Genomic DNA, 13,909 nt, shown 5'->3' on the forward strand with positions numbered 1-13,909 from the left:
TGCTGGCCAGGCACTGGGAAACAAAGATTACTAAGATTTGACCCCTAAACTTTAAGAATCCTTTACAGTCTTCTTTACATGAAATTTCCCATTTCAAATTATAAGTGTAAAAACAAAGGTAAAAAAATACAAAAGAATAAAGCAAGAACTAAAGACTACAAGCTGTGAAATAAAATGTGGCGTACAATCAAGGTAACGAGACAATTAGCTTCTTTGGAATTATCTGGCACACAACAATCCATGACTTTTAAGGAACTCCAAGCAGTGGTGCCCTCAGAAATGACATTTTAGTCACTGCTGAGCAAGCCTGCAAGACAAAAGGGCACAGAAGCTAAACTCCCAATGCATAATTTTTAAACATATTATTATAAAACATTATTATTTTGAAGCATTACAACGAAAGTGTGAAGACATCTGAAAACTCCTAACCAATGCCTCAAGTTCAGAAAAGCTTTCCTGAAATGCTTTCAACTGACAAGTAACAAAAATAAAGCATGGTTTAATGTCTAGCTGTAAAGGATACTGGGAGCCTAATAATGGTTCCTTTTTTACTGGACCCTTGCATTGCTTTAGAAACTCTTCTAAGTGCTTTCTACCCAATATGTCATTTAATCTCCACAGCAATTCTTTAAGACTGATATTATTATTCCAATTCTACAGATTAGGTGTGGGTAAAGAGAAGTAACTGCTTTTATGATATACATCTAACATGCAGGGGACTTCTAAGCCAGGCAATCTTACCCCAAAACCCATAATAATCTTACCAATATGCTTTACTGCCCCTTCAGTACAGCCTAAGAGCAAAATACATTAAATAAAGATTAAAGAAGTCCGGAATTTCATTGAAATGTGAATGACAAGACCTAAAGGAGGGAAGGCTTACCCATAGGAACTGCTTCATAGGCCTGTCTGAATAGGGCCTCTCAGGTACAGTGTGAGAGTTAACTGTTTATCATTCAGAAAAAGAAACAGCTGAAGCTTCAACTACAAAACTTACTTTACATGTAGGAAAAGGTGGAGCCACTGTTTTATCCACAATCCTTTCCTGAACAATATATATACACTTCCATAAACCTTCATCTGAGATGTTGCCATCACCATCAACCCCATGAAAGCAAGCCTATTGTTAAGTTGGCAATAAAATAGAGACCAGAACTTAAGACAGATTTCCATGAGCCAGATAATCAACTCAATGCCCACAACTGATCATGACATCAATTTAGGACAAAAATCATCACCAAAGCTGTATACATTACTCGACGGTGATGGTGATGATGCTGGTACTTACAATGGATTATATCTCACAACCTTATTGCATAGGGATTCCCACTACCTCCATTTTAAGAGAGGAAATTGGGGTTAAGAGTTTAACCATTATCTAGCAAACAATCAAGGATTCATACTACAGAGCCTTTACTCTCAGAACGTAATTTTTATAACTTCTAGCAATTAAATCACTCAAGCTTTATTTGGAGAAAAAGACCAAAGCAAGTCTGAGAATATAATTTTGGGTAAAGTTTTTGTCCTAATTATGAATGTGTGGTGGTTGTGGAGGTGGTTTAGTCACTCACTCATGTCTGACTCTTTGCAACCCTATGGACTGTAGCCCTCCAGGCTCCTCTGTCCATGACATTTTCCAGGCAAAAATGCCCCATGGAGGAGGGCCTGGCCACCCACTCCAATATTTTTGTCTCCTGCATTGGCTGATGGATTCTTTATCACTGAACCACCAAGTAAGCCCCATGAATATGTAAGAATAGCTAAAGACAATCAAGATTACTGGGCAAGGCAGAAAGCAGCAGACAGAGTGGGTTCATCTGGAGAGGGACTTCACACCTCCTGGGATGCAGCACAGTGGCACTGATGCAACCATCTCATGACATTACTTGGTCCCAGGATGAGGACAGCTGCACTTAGCATCCCAGACTCTCCTCCGACTCCCTCCAAAAACCGGGCTTTCCGCTCTAGCTGCTGCTAAGTCACTTCAGTCGTGTCCGACTCTGTGCAACCCCATAGATGGCAGCCCACTAGGCTCCTCTGTCCCTGGGAGTCTCCAGGCAAGAACACTGGAGTGGGTGGCCATTTCCTTCTCCAATGCATGAAAGTGAAAAGTGAAAGTGAAGTCCTTCAGTCATGCCCGACTCTTAGCGACCCCATGGACTGCAGCCCACCAGGCTCCTCCGTCCATGGGATTTTCCAGGCAAGAGTACTGGAGTGGGTTGCCATTGCCTTCTTCTGCTCTAGGCACATCAGTTTTTACTGGTTCTTATCACTCTACTGGTAATCTTCCAGTTACTCAGCAGCAAGCTATTGTCTGAAAGGGGACCTATCAGGTCAGCATACAGAACTCCTGTTTACACAAACAACTATGTATGCCCTGTATGTGAGAGACAAGGCAAATCATCATACCCAAAATAAGGCTTCCAAGCATTTGAGAGATCAGGTATATATCTACAATGCTAAAAGTGATTTTTCATCAACCTTTCATCAATACTACACACACACAGGTAAAAGACCAATTTGTCCCAAAGCTTAAGTTATAAAATGAGCTGGCAAGTTGGTGGAGTAATTCAGATTTTCCTAGAAACTCAAAGATTCTCTCAACCTAGAGCCTCACTGGAAGGCTATGTACTAATAACTCTCACCAAATATAGCTTTGGATCAGTCAAAAAGATGGGCAGTACAGAAGGGCTACTGCTGCTGCTGCGAAGTCGCTTCAGTCGTGTCCGACTCTGTGCGACTCCATAGACGGCAGCCCACCAGGCTCCTTCGTCCATGGGATTTTCCAGGCCAAGGTACTGGAGTGGGGTGCCATTGCCTTCTCCAACAGAAGGGCTGGCCTGGGCTAAAGATTTGGTATTTTTAATTCTACAAGATTTTTCAAGCAAGACCTTAACTCTTCACAGTAAGATTTCAGGTTAGTGATCTCTCACAAATCCCCAGATACAGAACAAATTGACTTTAAAAGTGGTTTCCTGTGCTCTGAAAAAAGCTCTCAAAATACAAAAATTGTAACAGGAAAAAAAAAAAAAAAACCCTTTTCCCCATATAATGCACACTTTCCATAAATAATTAAATACAATCAAATAAAAATCAAATAGATATTCAGTGTAATGAAAGCTCGCAAAGATTCTCAAAAGATTTAAAGGCAGTCATATGCAGTAATTTCACTTTCAAACCACCCAAATAGTTTTGATGAAAAACTTGTTTGCAAATTTAAGCCAGGACAAGGAAGGGTGCAATCAATTTTAGAAGACCGACTTCATTTACAGCAGGTCCCCTTCCTTGGTTTTAAGCCAGTAAAGCAGGAATACCTCATTTTCAGGCAGTCTGCTTTAAAGGCACAGACCATATAGATTTGCTCGTGAAATGATAGTCTACCTCAGCTTGTAAGCCCTCCCAGTGACATCACTCATGTCATTTCTCAATTAACAAAGCAGGAGACAATGAGAGCTCCCTAGGACGTGTCTTAAAATTCTTAGAAAGAATGTCAGGTTGGTGCTTTAATGTGCCAAACAAGTCTAATAAATGCACTTAAAGTACCAAGTAAGAAAAAAAAAAAGTAACTTGAACGTCCCTGTGGCAGTCTGGATTCCGAATATGGCGGGGTGAGGGGGAGGGAGGGAGACAAACAAGGAGATTCAGAAATTCGGAAAGGCTCTCAATGGTGTCATTCACAGAGCCTGTGAGCAGAGCGTGCTGTTCATCAATGATACGGTTCCCACACTCGGTGGGGCGGGTGGAGTCAGACACAGAGCTGAAGAAGGCTTACGGAGAGCAAAGCAGGAGGGGGAAAAAGCTTCCACTCTAATAGCATCCAAACTACAGCCATCTCAGAGAAGGGTTTTCCTGGAGCTTCCCCTCCTGCCATTTCAAGATCTCTACCCACTTAACACAGATTGGCTGAGTAATAATTATCTTCATAAAGATGTCTGGATTATTTTGGACAAAGAACACTAGCAATTAAAAATATTTAAATATTATTCTTCATAGAATAATGGTGATCCCAAGCATTTCACTTTTATCTTGTTTTTGCTATTATCACCATAACATTCATCTGTTTTCTTCAGGCTCACAATTTGAAATATAACAGTCTTGAAAGACAAAAAGTGCAGCATTAGTACAGGTCAATATGAAAGTTCTTCAGACTTACACATGTTTTTTAAAGGAAACTGATTGGCTTCAATTAAAATGTGATTTGGAAGTTCTTCTACAGAGATTTTCAAAGCCACTAAAATCACATAACTAAACACCTTTAAGTTCCCAGCACAATAGTAAAAGTTAAAAGAAATATCATCACATCGGATATAATGCCAGGGCTAGTCAAGGGTCTAAAGTCAGGAATTATTGCCAGGCTGTGTGGCTGGGGTGGGTTAGGGTGGAGGATACACTGTTTCCTGTCACAGTGAATTCACAGTCCAATTCAAGGGCTAAGGAAAGGTTGACACATACCACCAGACGCTCACATGCAGTGCTACCTGCTCCTCCAGGAACGCAGAGGAAGGTCAGAATGGACTGAAATGGAGGGGCGGAAAGGACCCTCCTGAAGGAGACAGACCTAAAGCTTAAAGGAAGTGTGGTATTTGTTTTGGCTGAAGGGTTTTACAGGGAGCAGAGAAATGGCCCAGAAAAAAAAGATGGCATGTGTGGACAGGAAGGAAGGCTGCACTGCCAGCTCCTCAGCCCAGACAAGGATATGAAAATAATGGAAGAGACCTGTGGCTGCCCTCTATTAATGTCTGAATTTAAGCAAAGGAAAGAATTCACATTGATTGCTAAGACTCTTTTTTCCCCCAACAATTAGCTCTTTATACACTTTCATCTGGCCTAGGAAAGAAAAATCTTTTGTCTAGGATGCCATAGGTATAGTGCTGCCTCTCCGTGAGAATGAACTGTGACCTTTTGTGGCCCCTTCAAGACCCATGATTCATGTTTCATGGAAAATATTGAGAAATATTCCATCAGAAATGAATCTGCTTTCACAGCATATTGTATGTTTCCTGTGTTTTCCTTCCTTATCACCAAGGACATTCCCATGAAAACAAAAACAAAAATCTCGTTTTTTCCCCCAGAGTAACAATATTCTTGACTTTGATTTGCTCTGAATTTCCAGAATGCCTTTTCATGGCATCACAATAAGCTTCTAGGGATTTTCTAGTGATGTCATAAATGTCCAACTGAGAAAATCAATACGCTAACAAATGCAACTGCAAGCAAAGGGGGTTGACCTCATATGGTGTAATTTCAAAGTTTCCAGGGAGACCTGCAACCAGCTCCTCTCCCCACTCCTAAGTCACAAGTCCCCGCATCCCCCACCACCAGCAATCCTTAACCTGCTGGCTAGTGTTGAAATAGCAAAGCTACAAGGCTGACAGTTTCAACCATGGCGTAAGCAATGGGTATGACTTGAATTTCCAGGAAGGCCACCACCACCAACCGTCGATCCACCCCTGCCAAAAAAAACCACCTCTCCATCTGCTGGCTGGTGTTGAAAGAGCATAACTAGAGCTTCATTCTCTTAACTTTAATCTTTGGTAAAATGCAAATACTTCTTTCAGAAGTTTCCATTACAGTATGACTCAATTTCTGATCCTTTCCTAACCAGTCCTCTACCATTGTACCTCTCTCCTTCCAGCACCTCAAGTGGAAGCCCCACCTAGAAGTTCAGCCCACCCCAACTCTGGGCCCAATCCTGACTCTGGACAGAAATAATTTAAGGATTTATAAAACAATACCCCCTATATCAAACTATCCTGTTCTTACTTCTGTTAACAGGGTTCCTGTCTTACTCCAAAGACGCAGCCTCCACCACCCATTTTTGCTCTCCAAACCACCTCCATCTTATCCTGGGGACCTAAGTACTCATCTAGCATCCTTCCCAGAATCCTGCTACTCCAAGAATTGGAAGCCACCTTGTTTTTGTCATGTGCTCAAGAGAATGGAGTCGATTTCAGTTCATGACTCCCTGATGTAAAGCCACAGCGCAAGGCAATAAAGAGCTCTGGTCCTGGGGCTTTCCTGGTAGCTCAGTGGCAAAGAATCTGCCTGCCAGTGCAGAAGACATGGGTTCAATTCCTGATCCAGGAAGATCCTACATGCAGCTGAGCAGCTAAGCCTGTGTGCCACACTACTGAGCCTGCGCTCTAAACCCCAGAAGCCAAAATTACTGAGTCCAGGTGTTGCAACTACCAAAACCTGCGCACCCTAGAGCCTGTGCTCCAACTGGAGAAGCCACCGCAATGGGAAGCCCACACACCGTGACTGGAGAGGAGCCCCGCTCACCACAGCTAGAGAAAACCCTGTGAAGCCACGAAGACCCAGCACAGCCAAAAATAAATAAAATTATTTGAAAAACAAGAGCCCTGCTCTTTCTCCCTATGTGGCTGTAGCTGTGTGTTAACCTCTACAGGTCTCAGCTTCATATGTATCTGTCATACCCATGCAATGAGAGAATACATAGGCCTAAAAGTTGAAAAAAATATATATTAGCAATGATAAGGATGTTAATCACAACGAATTTATAAATATACTGCCTATTCCCACATTCTATACTGATATGTTCTACCCATCTGGAGTGAAGCATTCACTCACTCACACTGGAATGCAAATGAAGGGGTCAGTGAGGACACCTGGCCTGAGTGACTGCCTGTTACACAGGAATGGCCAACAATGGGTCTGGACTAGGGTTCCTTCCAGTTCCTGCAGTTGATCCTGTTGTCCCAGTGCCTCCCAAGCCCTAGCAAACCACTTGGGGTTCCAGGTCCTTGTCCCTCTCATCCTGTTCTGTGTCATTTCAATTAGCTGGGCCAGGTACCAATATGTCCCAAATAAAGATAACCACAGTATCTGGGTGTTCAGAACAGAATAAAGACTGAAGACTCGGAGGAAGCCAAAGATAAATGGCCCCACAATTCTTCTTTAGTCAACAGCATTTTTTTTAAATCACTGAAAGGGGTGTTAGTGTCACTTGTCACTTATCTCCAAGTAGCATCATGAATAAATACAAAGCTCCCATTGTGGACAGAGCAATATACTTGCAAAATACCCTGCAGAGTATACCAGTTACGAACATGCACTCAAAAGAAGTGAGGAAGAGGCTAACTAGATGAATACACATACACACACACACACACACACACACACACACACACACACACCCTCTTCAAACACCAAAAGTAAAAGCAGGTGGCCTGAAAAAGTGGACTTTATACAAGTTGATCCACTCAGCAATTTGCTTCTTATAGATTCTATTACACATATTCAGTTGCAGAGGGACACAGTCTTCCAGCCAGTACGTTGGGTTCCAACCTTACTATGACCAGAAGCTCAACTATTCTCTTACTAACTGCCAACATCAGCTTCTTTTCTATGTAGGAAAAATAACTTTTCATCTTGTTTTTTCTAGTATGTTCTTTTTTAAAGATACAGAGTGAATTTTGAGGTTTTACTTGTTGATAATATGGTACAGTAATACAAGTAGGTGGAAGATTCTGTATCTTGTACTACTTTAAAATATTTTCTCTCTTCTTTTGTCTGAAGTTCCTTTGTATGGTTTGGTTTTTAAATGGTTTAGAACACCAACCATCAATTTCGGGAACACAACAATCAGCGAAATGCCATCAGAAAAAATACCGTTCGTGAACGGCTAAATCATTTCAGATTAATTGCAATTGAAATGAGTTTTATTTTTTTTCCTAAATTCTTGTTCTTACATTTAAAAAAACAAGTAGTGAAGCTACACATCAGCATACTGTATTATGCAGAATAGAAAAAAATTAAGTTTTTCCATGTAGTTCACTATGGAAAACTAAAGGGCATTTCCGTTCATTCTCTTTATATATTGGTGAGCAAGCCCAGGTATTAACAATAAGACCTTTGGACAGATTTCAGTCTAACCAACAACCCAGTATTGAGCTCAATTACAGGCCAATTTACCATTTGTCCGATAATCCCAATCACTGCAAAAAGCTATCACCAGAGTGCCCTCCAACACAGCAGTATCTAAGACTAACTCCAGATCTGGGTTGATCTTCCTACAGTAGAGCCTCATATGGATCAGAGTACCTATGTCTCTCTCTCTTTCCAAAGTGAATGACAGAGAAGAGGCACCAGTATTACACAAACTAGAAATTAACTGAAATGGCCTAGGAGCCATCCTGAAAGAACTACATTCAAGGAGCCTCGCTATACCTGGAGTTTATTTAGATAAGATTTTGGAGAGCTGATGCAGTAATGGAATAGGACTTTTGGAGATCTTAGGAGGGGGTATCTTACACACAGGAGAGACATGAATTACTGAGGGCAGAGGGTGCACTGTGGTGGGCAGCCTTGTAAAAGGGCCCCCAGTGATTCCGGCCTGCTAGTATTCACATGCTGTGTAATCACTGTTCTCGAGTGGGTTAGACAGAGTACTCCCTCTTGCCCTGTAGCTGTTGCTCCGATGAAGCCAGCGGTCATAATGTAAGCACCTCCATGGAGAGGCCACTTAGCAAGGAACAGACGGAAGCTGCCTGCCACTAGCCCACAAAAAACCCTAAACCCTGCCAACAATCACTTAGGCAAGCCGGGAAACAGACTGACACTCAGACATGCCTCATGGTGGACTGCAGCCCTAGCCCACACTTGGATCTTCGCGTTTCCATAGGCCCAAAGCCACAGGACACAACTAAGCTGCACCTAAACTCCTGACCCACAGAAACTGTAGACAACCAATGCTGCATATACCTACCAAATTTGAGTAACCTGTTACTCAGTAATAAATAACTAAGAGATATTTAATATAGATTTTTACCTCTAAAAGCATCATTTGGGTAGCATCACAGTATGTATTTGAAACTTTCATCTAACTTGAAAAAGTATGTGCTATTCTCTACTGGAATTTTAAGGTCTCTGAAAAATCTCTGGATTTTTCAGGGGACCAAATTCCATAATACATGAAGACAATGCAAACTTTCCCATGTTGATTTAATTCACTTAAAAGTCAATTAATACTCAAGATATTTAACTGTGTCACTTATATATCACAGGTCCACTCAGCATTAAGGAGCCCCTAATAAAAGCAAAAAAAAAAAAAAATCCAAGATAAATTTTACTTCTAGAAAATCACATGCAGACTCAGAGATAAACTTTACTTCCATAAAATAATAAAGGAAATTTTTTTTTATTAGAAAGCTTACAAAAAACTTCCTTACCTTGAATGCACTGCAGTGTTCCATCCTCCGCTCTTATTGTGAAAGTCTCACCTGGATTAACTTGAACGAGAATAACCTGCCAAAATAACACATTAATTTCAATTTTTTTAATTTATTCTTATTTATTTATTTGGCTGTGCTGGATCTTAGTTGTGGCATGCAGGATCTTCAGTTGTGACATGTGGGATCTAGGTCTCTGACCAGGGATAGAATGCAGGTCCCCTGCATTGGGAACACTGAGTCTGAACCACTGGACCTACCAGGGAAATCCCTAATTTTCAATTTAATACTAGAACATCTGGGGTTTTCTCCTCAACAGTTTCATTAATTTATGTACTAGACAAGAAATACATAGCAGAATACATACAGAATCTTGTATAAACATAAAACTTAGGAGATGTCTTAGATCTGGTTCAAATTTGATGGGGGATAAGTACATGCATTTGTATATAGCTAAGTGAATTCTCCTATGTTATAACAATGGAAAGCAATTTATAAGAAAAATGTTTATGGGGAAAAAAGTACCTATGTATAGGACCTGGAAATAGTAATGAACAGTATAAGTAGGACCTATCACACACACAAATCTTTAAATCTATTGCCTAAATGTCTATTTTAGTCATATAACATAGATATTTTGTTATCAGAAGACAACTTCCAGAAGACTAAACCACGCATGCCATGGCAAAATATGTTCTTTCAAGAATCTCAGAATTTTAGTTCTAATCTCATTCAGTTACTTTAGATAACAAAAAGGGGAAAATAATTAATCTATATCTAAATAGAAATGAAAGGACATAATCCAAGTTTAAAAAACTTGTTAAAAAATCATCAGCTGCAAGATTAACACTATTAAAATAATGACTACATATTTCTAGACAACAGAAGGATGTCAATGTCACATTCATATTGAAGTCCTGGGAGCAAGCCTGGTTCCTGCCTCAAAACCATCAAGCACACTGTTTCCTCTGTCTGCAATGCTCTCCCCTGCACTCCTTCATCTCTACCCTCTGCCCACCTTACTCATTCCTCCACCAGCCACCACCCATTTATCCTTGCCAGATTAAGGACTGGCATTTGACTCCCAGGACAGGACAGGTCTTGCACTATGGGTTCTCAAAAAACAAACAAAATGAAACTCAGCTCCTTCCTAAAATCTATAATTGCAATTAATTGTTGTTGTTGTTGTCGTTCAGTCACTAGGTCATGTCTGACTCTGCAACCCTATGGACTGTGGCACACCAGGCTTCCCTGTCCTTCACCATCTGCTGGAGTTTGCTCAAACTCATGTCCACTCAGTCAGTGATGCCTCCAACCTTCTCATCCTCTGAACCCCTTCTCCTCCCAGCTGCCCTCAATCTTTCCCAGCATCAGTCTTTACCAATGAGTCAGCTCTTTGCATCAGGTGACCAAAGAATTAGAGCTTCAGTATCAGTCCTTCCAATGACTATTCAGGATTGACTTCCTTTAGGATTGACTGGTTTGATCTCCTTGCTGTCCAAGGGACTCTCAAGAGTCTTTTCCAGCAGCACAGTTCAAAAGCACCAATTCTTTGGAACTCAGCCTTCTTTATGGTCCAACTCTCACATCCATACATGACTACTGGAAAAACCATAGCTTTGACCACAAGGAACTTTGTCGGCAATGTGATGTCTCTGCTTTTTAACACACTGTCTAGGTTTGTCATAGTTTTTCTTCTAAGAAGCAAACATCTTTTAATTTCATGACTGCAGTTACCATCCACAGTGATTTTGGAGCCCAAGAAAATAAAATCTGTCACTGTTCCCACTTTTTCCCCAACTATTTGCCATGAAGTGATGGGACCAGATGCCATGATCTTCATTTTTTGAATGTTGAGTCTTAAGCCAGCTTTTTCACGCTCCTCTTTTACCTTTGTCAGAAGGTTCTTTAGTTCCTCTTCACTTTCTGCCATTAGGATGGTAAAGGAATTATTTTTGTGTCTGTCTTTCCCTTACAGAGCCTTAATCTAGGCTCTATAAGGGCAAGATCTGACACAGAATAAGTGCTTGAGAAATATTTTTACTGAATGAATGAAAGTTATAAAACTTATGGAAAACCACTGCAACCATTACTTTGAGAAATTAAGCTTTCATAACACGCAATGTTAAAAGTCAACTTTATTTACTGTGGTGGTGGTGGTTTAGTGGCTCAGTCATGTCCGACTCTTTGCAACTCCATCGATTGTAGCCTGCCAGGCTCCTCTGTCCATGGGGATTCTCCAGGCAAGAATATTGGAGTGGGTTACCATTTCCTTCTCCAGGGGTTCTTCCTGACCCAGGGATAGAACCTATGTCTTCGCCTTGGCAGGCAGATTCTTTACCACTGAGCCACCTGAGCACCCCATATGGACCATAATTTATGTATTTTTAAAAACTATTTATTAAGATCAAAACCATTTTATCTTTAAAAGCTAAATCTTTAAAGTCTATGTATTTTGCTTATACTAATAATTCCAGGAAACACTGTTGGGATATTAAAACATTTTTAATCTAGAAATACATTAACTAGAAAAAACAAGACCATTCAAGGAAAAGCAGTACAAGTTTCATCCCTGGTGCTTCTTGTTATCTTGAATTAAAATAGTTATTTCAAGGCAATTTACTTTTCCTGTACAGTAACTGTGTTAATAATTTTTCAGTCTTAAGCATTCAAATCCTCCCCAATGTACACACTGTGCCATTTTAAGAACTCAAAAGGAAATCCTTCCTGATCTCTATGGAGTGATTAAGACATTTTCATTGCTTTCTTGAAACTGAATTTTTAAAGTCATTCCTAACATGAAAATATTTTTGACTTAACTTTATTTCTATGTACACATAGAATATAACTCAACTACAGGGGAATAAAACAGTCCAAGAAAGAAAATTACCCATTTTTTTTTTTAAATCCTTAAACCAATTCTAACATCACTGTAACAGAGCAGAAGGCATCTGCTTTGTGTTTAAGCCTCTAGGGATAGGTCTATAAGATATGCCTGTCGAATTATTCAGGCAGGAAAAAAAAAAATCAGTGAACACTAAGACTCTGACCCAGATATTCTTTGACAATCTTAAATGCATATACTCTCTTCCACTACACTCATAACTGTCAGACAACGTGTCCTAAATGCTAGTTCTAAAAGTACAATTCACCAATATTATGGGAAGTCCCAGGCAAGAAAAGGGATATCTGAATTGGAACATGTTCCAGGTTCTATCACATTATCTGCTTAACATATTGTATGAAAAGTGTCTGCAGCAGTTTCTCTGCGGTCGCCGACACCGGGCCACATCTCATGGAGTGGCTTGATGCAGCCAGCCTCCAAAAGCCATTTATGCCTTCCCCTCGCTGCTCCCGGGAGGCCCATTCCTGACCCCCACCCCATCTCTTTAGGGAGAAAGAGGATAGGTAAAGGGCTTTCACATATCCTATTAAAATATCTCTCTTCAAATGTTTAGTTTCTGTAATTTTCCCTGCTGCTGTGTTTCTATGGCAACCAGATTATAATCTACCAAGTTACCTCAGAAACCAGGCAAATCTCCTGTGCCCCAATATCAATTTTTCTTAGCAAGAGTGAAAGTCATTATTTGAGCAAACTGTATTCATCTTGGCACCGAGATATTTTAAAAGAAAGCATTTTATTATACTGAAGCGGACTGACCACCATGCTGTTTTTGCTGTCAATAAAGGAGATATAAAAATAAACTTTTGACACACATCAGCCCAGTGATCTGTCCCTAACCAGAGACGTGAATGAGACGGCAGCAGCGGGCCTGGCACCGTGCGGCCCTGAGGAGCGGGAGTCACACCCGCAGGCTCCCTGGCACTTAACCTTTTGTATAGAACAAGTCACTCCGTCTGTCTGTCTTTCTGTCTCTCTCTCTCTCTCTCAATCTGTCTCTCCCCATCCCCCCACCCTCCTTCCCTCCCTCCTCCTTTCTTTCTTTAGCCACAAAGCAGACATTACAGTTACAAGTTCTCTTAAATACAGAATGTGAAACATAACATCACTGTCCAAACCTCATCATTTTTTGCCCACTTAGTAAGCATTTCCTGCTTTTCCAAAATCAGCACTAAAACAAGTCATGCTGTATTCTGTGTCTTGTCAGAGGAGAAGGGGAAAAAAAGAAGATTTTTTTTTAACCACTGATAGATTTTTTTCCCCCAGAGATGTTAACATAGAGCCATGTTAATCAAAGACATATTTCAGGCTACTATTGTTTTGTCAGATCTGTTTCAAATCCGTTAGTGCTACAGGAACCAAGCAGCCCAACATAACCAAAGGCAGTTCATTAAGGTTTACTGAAAAATAAGTGACCATTCTTCCAAAGTCTAAAGAAACAATACAACAAGAGGTAGAATTAACATAACTAAGCAAAAGGCTAAACACAGCATCCTGGGAAAGCTTCACCCAACAAGACAAGTGAAGCAGGTATAACATCTTTCTTCACAGGTATAAATCTAAATAGAATTCTGTTTCTAACTCACCAGAAGAGCAAAAGGAAAGCTACTTTTGCATTTTAAATTTTGGATTCCTGATTAACCAGAAGATAATCTCCTGGAGACAAATTCCTAATTTTTGCCTCAAATAAAATACTACCAGGCACCAACTAAATCATCACTGCCATGTATGTGTTCATCACAAAAGCTCCTGCTTGGACTGTAGTACTGACTGACCAAAGATGAAATGTTACATTTGCAGTATTTTCAAGAGTTAA

At 40.5% G+C, this 13,909-nt stretch overlaps 1 protein-coding gene across 24 annotated transcripts in view; it reads right to left on the reverse strand.

The window, feature by feature from the left end:
• The window catches only part of FNDC3B (fibronectin type III domain containing 3B), a 353,923-nt gene that overhangs the window by 247,156 nt on the left and 92,858 nt on the right, over positions 1-13,909 (reverse strand). For 7 of the 24 annotated variants that reach the window (XR_008710578.1, XM_055569041.1, XM_055569042.1 and 4 more), the window contains one exon: positions 9,192-9,267. The exons of the other annotated variants lie outside the window; for them this stretch is intronic. Coding sequence is in view for 6 of the 7 variants with exons in the window: in XM_055569041.1 (XP_055425016.1) it covers positions 9,192-9,267 (76 nt within the window). In the remaining variant the exon portion in view is untranslated. The remainder of the gene's footprint in view (positions 1-9,191; positions 9,268-13,909) is intronic. 24 annotated transcript variants of the gene reach the window in all.

Source organism: Bubalus kerabau, chromosome 2 (genome assembly GCF_029407905.1).
Source record: "Bubalus kerabau isolate K-KA32 ecotype Philippines breed swamp buffalo chromosome 2, PCC_UOA_SB_1v2, whole genome shotgun sequence".
NCBI classification, from domain to species: Eukaryota; Metazoa; Chordata; class Mammalia; order Artiodactyla; family Bovidae; genus Bubalus; species Bubalus kerabau.